At 73.5% G+C, this 5,598-nt stretch overlaps 1 protein-coding gene across 1 annotated transcript; it reads right to left on the bottom strand.

Annotated features, from left to right (window-relative positions):
• Positions 1–4,382: 4,382 nt before the first annotated feature.
• AURANDRAFT_66308 (hypothetical protein) lies at positions 4,383–5,439 on the bottom strand (the record flags this gene model as incomplete). Its single annotated transcript, XM_009041442.1, has 2 exons — positions 4,383–4,623; positions 4,853–5,439. The coding sequence occupies 2 exons, from the start codon at positions 5,437–5,439 to the stop codon at positions 4,383–4,385; spliced, it is 828 nt and encodes a 275-aa protein (XP_009039690.1).
• Positions 5,440–5,598: the final 159 nt, after the last annotated feature.

The following is a 5,598-nucleotide window of genomic DNA, read 5'->3' as shown; positions in this document are numbered from 1 at the left end:
CGGCGTGACGCGGTGGGGCGACACGCGCCGCGGCGTCGAGAGCAGCGACGACGGCGAATGCGCGCGGAACGCGTCGTCGTCGCCGTCGAGGATGGCCACGAGGAACCGGGGCGCGCCGCCCCCGCGGAGCACGGCGCTCACGTCGTCCTCCGTCTCGATCTCCGAGAGGAAGCGCTCCCGGAGCCGCTTCCAGGACATGTTGCCCACGCCGACGGCGTCGACGCCGCGGAACCAGAGCGGCCGGTCGACGAGCGGCCGGTACCTAGGAAGAGGGAGCGGCTTCTCAAGGGAAACTGTCGGCTTTCGTCGACGCCGCGTTCGCGGACAGCGTCGCGGCCTCGGTGAGGTCCAGGCGGTCCGCGACGAGGCTCTGGAGGTCCTCGGCCGTCGTCAGGCGGAAGACGTCGCGCGGCGAGCCGCCGGCCTGCGAACGGCGGCGTCGGAGGCGGAACGCATGAAACGGACGCCGGCTCTCGTACGGCCCCGGGCACGCGGAACGACTCGCTGCGCACGGCGACCTCCGAGTTCTTCTTGTACCTAGGGCGCGGGGCGGCTCCGGCGATGGGCCCGGAAAAGCGCTGCCCGGCGGCGGGGCGGCGGTCCGACGCGGGCGACGCGCAGGATCACGTCCACCTCGTTGTCGCCGCCCATCTCGGACCGCCGGCCCGGCCCCGGCCTCCGGCTGCCCCCGATCCGCCGCCGACGACGAGAGCGACAGGCTGTGGTGGAGGCCCCGTGGCTGATTCGAGTTTTGGGGCGTTTCATTTACCTTCAAGGTCGGGCCGCGCTAATTAGTACCAGATGCTGATGGAGATGGACGTCCGGGGCGTCTCGACGAAGTGCCACCAGCCCTCGGGCACGAAGAGCACGTCGCCCGGCGCGAGGTCGGCGGCGAGCGCGCCGGGCACGTCGCGCGCGTCGAGGGGCGACGTGTTGTCCGCCGGCGCCGCGTGCCGCGGCAGGTCCGCGCCCGGCGGCCAGAGGCGGACGCGCTTCGCGCCGACGAGGTGGACGAGCAGGTTCGGGTGGCGGTCGAAGTGGAGCGGCGTGCTGACGCCGCGCGGCGCGACCCACGCGGAGACGACGGGCTCCAACCCCGCGCGCGCCCGCGGCCCGGCGCGCACGACGTCGCCGAAGGTCGCCCGCCACGGCGCGGCGGCCGCGAGCGCGCGGCACTGGGCCAGCAGGTCGTGCTGCGCGAGGTAGGCTGGCGTGGCCGCGGAGGTGACAGGCACGACCTCGGAGACGGCGACGGGCGCCTCCAGGGGCCCGAGCGTCGGCGCGTCGCCGCGCGCCAAGGGCAGGAGCACCGCGGCGACGTAGTCGCCGAGCGACAGGAGCCGCTGCTGCGCGCGGCCGCCGGCGCCGCCGCCGTGGCTCGCGCCGACCTCGACGGGCACGAGCCGCGCGCCCGCCGCGGCGACGAGCGCCCGCGGCGACCGCCACGCCGCGAGCGCGGGCCAGTGGCCCACGGCGCCCTCGAGGACCGCGGGCGCCGCTCGAGCGACGGCGTCCGCCGCGTCGGCGGTCCGCCTGACTCGCGCGAGCCCGTCCGCCGGCGGCGCCGCGTCGAGCGACGCGTCGGGCCACGCGTCCGGCGCCTCGACGGCCGCCTCGGCGAGCGCGGCGCCGTGCAGCGCCTCCGCCTCGCCGGAGAGCCGCCGCCGCTCGCCCGCGTCGCGGCACCGGAGGTACGCGCCGTCTATCATACACACGGCGGCGCGGTGCCGCCCGGCCGCGGCGCGCGCCGCGGCGCCGGCGCGCGCGACGGCGACGAGCGCCGCGCGGTAGGCCTCGACGTCCGCCGGCGGCGGCGCCGTCTCGCTGAGCGCCGCCGCGAGGTGCGCGAAGAGCTCGGCGGCCGCCGGCGCGCCGGGCGTGGCGGCGCAGCGCGCCGCGAGCGCGAGGACCGCGTCGGAGCCCTCGAGGACCGCGTCGGAGCCCTCGAGGACCGCGTCGGAGCCCTCGAGGACCGCGTCGGAGCCCTCGAGGACCGCGTCGTCGCTGCTGCAACGGTCACCGTCGGTGCGACGACGCTTCGCTGCGGGAGGAGAGCCCATTGCTTTGCTCTCAGAGAGGACCTCCGCTGCGGGAGGAGAGCCCATTGCCTGCTCTCAGTGCCGTCCGTTCAAGTTGAACTTCAACACCTTCGAAGCAGCCCTTTCTCAAGGAGCACGAGAGGAGCATGGACGACGTTGCTTGCTCTCACTACTAAGTCTTGCTTGCCGTCCGTTCAACACCTTCGAAGCAGCCCTTTCTCAAGGAGCATGGTCGACGAAGCCCGCCCGCTTTTGCGGGGCAAGCGCCGCTTCTGCGCCCGGCGCGTCGTCGGCCTCGTGACGGCCGTCGTCGGCGCGAGCGCCGTCGTCGCCGTCGCCGCCCGGCGGCGGCCCGGCGCCGGCGCCGAGGTCGAGGAGGAGGCCCTCGAGGCCGAGGTTATCACAACACAACCTTCGGCGCGGGCGGCGGCGACGCGGGCCTACGTCGACGACATGTGCGCCGCGGCCGGCGGCGACTTCAACTGGGCCGCGTGCTCCGACTACGAGCGCGCGGCGCTGGGCGGCTACTGCGGCGGCTCCGGAGGCTACGAGGGCTGCCTCTTCGACGCGGACGCCGCGCGCTACGGCGACGCCGTCGACAGCTGCGCGGCGGCCTGGGGGGCGGACGGATACTACTGGTACGACGTGTGCAAGTGGCAGGCCGTCGCGGCGCTGCCGGAGCTGTGCGCGGGCAGTTTCGCTCCGTCGCGGCCCGACATGGCGGCCGCGGCCGCGCCGGACCCGCCGGCCGTCGCCATCGACGGCGTCACGGCCGACGTCCTCGCGCTCTGCCCCGCCTACGCCGGCCTGCCGGAGACCTGCAGCTACTGCCAGTCCCACGCGTATTGTGCGAGTGCGCGGGCAACGCGTACTGCGACGCTTTTTTGCGCAAGAACCCGGCCGTCGTGGGCCGCGGCTACGGCGCGAATATCCCCGACGTCTTCGGCCAGCTCGACTTCTGGTGCGACCCGGCGACGCTCGCCGCCGTCGAGGCCGGCGACTTCGCCAGGCTAATTTCCTAGGGTCGTCGTTACTTCTTCTTCCGGCCCTTCTTCGCGGCCTTTTCGACGAGGCTCTTGGCGTCCGCGCCCCGCTTCGCGCCCTTGTAGTGGGGGTTCGCGTCGCGCTTCCGCGCGGCCCGGTTCACGGACTTGGCCGACCGGCCCATCTTCGGCGCGACCTTCTTCTTCATCGCGTCGAGCGAGTTCGCCCAGACCTGCGCGGCGTCCTCGCGCTTCGCCGGCGGCTCGTCGCGCGCGGCCGCGAGGCCCTCGTCCTCGGAGTCGACGTCGAGGCCCAGCGTCGTCGTCACGGTCACGGTGCTCCCCCACTGGTCGAGGACGCCCGCGTCGGCGTACTCGACCGTCGACCTCGGCGCCGGCGCCGGTGCCGGCGCCGCGGGCTCGGGCGCGGGCTTCGGCCGGCCGGAGCGCAGGGCCGCGCGCGTCGCGAGCTTCTCCTGGCGCTCCTTCAACGCGCCGTAGGCGAGGCCCTTCATGCGCCGCTCGCGCTTCCGCTTCGAGAAGCCCGTGAGCCACTGGCGCCGCGCCTCCATGTCGAAGGTCGCCTCCGTGACGACCTTCGCCGGCTTCGCCGCCTTCTCGCGCTTGCCCATCGCGCTTACAAATTCACTCGTCGGTTGGGAGATGCGGATCAGGCGACGATCGATCAGCAGCACTCGATCGAGATCATCGCCGCGAAGAACGTCAAGAAAAGATGATGACCTCCTGAGGGGCGCTCATGGCTGCCCCGATGCGCTTCTCGCGGGGCGCCTAGGACCGTGACGATGCGGCCGCGGCCGGCGCGGCCCGTCTGGCCGCAGCTCGCCTCCTTGGCGGCCTGCGTCTGCTGGGTGGGCGCGTTCCGCTTCCTCCTCCTGGAGCACGCGTCGTCGCGGCTGCCCGGCGCGCCGCCCGCGGCGGGCCGGGCCCTGCGCGAGGCGGGCGGACGCGCGGAGACCGTGCGCGTCGGCGACCGGAGCTTCCTCCTCTGGGCGCCGGAGGACGCGCGCAACGCCGACGCGCTCGTCGTCTTCGTCCACGGCTTCACGGGTCGCCCCCACATGTGGGCGTCCGCGGCTCAGCGCGTCGCGGCGCGGGGCTGGGTCGCCGCCGCGCCCTTTGGACTGGACGCGTCGTGGAACGGGCACCAATGCTGCGGCCCGTCGCTCGCGGCGGGCGTCGACGACGTCGGTTTTTTACGAACCGTCGTCGACGCCGCGCGGCGCCGCGCGACTTTCCGCAGAGTCTTCGGGCTCGGCTTCTCCAACGGCGGCTTCCTCGTGTCGGCGGCCGCCCAGGTGCCGGGGCTCTTCGACGCCGTTGCGCCCTTCGGCGGGCATACCTATGAAATTCTGGCGAACGCGACCCCGACGCCCATCTTCCTGAGCCACGGCGCGCGCGACGGCGTCGTGCGGCCCGGCGGCTGCTGCGCGGGCGCGCGCTGCTGCTGCGGCATCGACGACGCCTGGGGCCGCGAGTGCCGGCCCGTGCAGCGCGTCTTCGACCTGTGGCGCTCCGCGAACCGGTGCGGCCGGGGCGTCGCCACCGTCCGCGACGACGCGCGCGTCACGTGCGCGACGGGCCTGGGCTGCGCGGCCAACACGACGCTCTGCGTGCACCACGCCCTGGCCCACGAGGTCCCGGGGCTCCACCACCGGCGGCGGCCCGGCGCGGATCCCGGCGAGGGCGCCACCGTGGACGACGCGCTCGCCTTCTTCGGGGCCCACGTGTAACACCTGCCTCTGGTACTAGGACGTTACGAGCCGGGGCGACGGCGGCGGCGTGTGGCGGGCCTGTTGGCGCCTCGCGTACCAGTCCTTGAGGACGCGCACGAGGGCCTTCAACCGATAGGCCATGTTGAGGTGGTACGTGATCGGCAGGCCCGGCTTCATGACGCCGTGGACGTCCGCGTCGAAGAGCATGACGATGGCGCCGTAGGCCGGCGACTGCGTGTAGTCGTAGAAGCGGCGCAGGGCCTTGGGGTCGTACTCGTAGAGGAAGTGGTCGAGAACGACGTTGACGGACTCGCCGCCCGGCAGGATGTGGAAGGGCGGGATCGAGAAGTCGCCGAGCGCGGCGACGTCCGGCGTCCCCGGGACGACGTACCGAAAATTCAGGCGCAGATCGTCGTAGGCCGTCGTCGCGGGCATCTGCACGTGCAGCGTGTACTCGCCGCTCAGGATCAGCGCGTTCTCCGAGAAGCCTCGAAGTTCCAAACGCTCGATGCCGATGTCGTCGATGCCGATGAGGCTCACGTTCGTCACGAGGAACGACGGCATGAGCACCGTCACGTTCAGCACCGCCGCGTAGGCCACGGCCAGCGCCACGAAGAGCAGGGACCGGTAGCGCCGCGTGAGCGCGTTCGACACGATGGCCACCGGGTAGCAGGCCGCCTCCATCGGTCCGTCCTATCGCCGTCGAACGAGGGGGCGCGCCATGAGGGCCGCGCGTCGCGCGCCGCGGCACGCGAGGCCGCCGGAAACGGCACCCATTATGCTGCCCATTGCTGCCCCAATTCGGGAGAGCATCGGCTTCATCATCGCCCTGCGATTGCCACA

Source organism: Aureococcus anophagefferens (genome assembly GCF_000186865.1).
Source record: "Aureococcus anophagefferens unplaced genomic scaffold AURANscaffold_21, whole genome shotgun sequence".
In the NCBI taxonomy this organism is placed as follows: domain Eukaryota; class Pelagophyceae; order Pelagomonadales; family Pelagomonadaceae; genus Aureococcus; species Aureococcus anophagefferens.
Note: the sequence above shows the minus strand (reverse complement) of the source record. Positions and strands in the feature narration are given on the sequence as shown.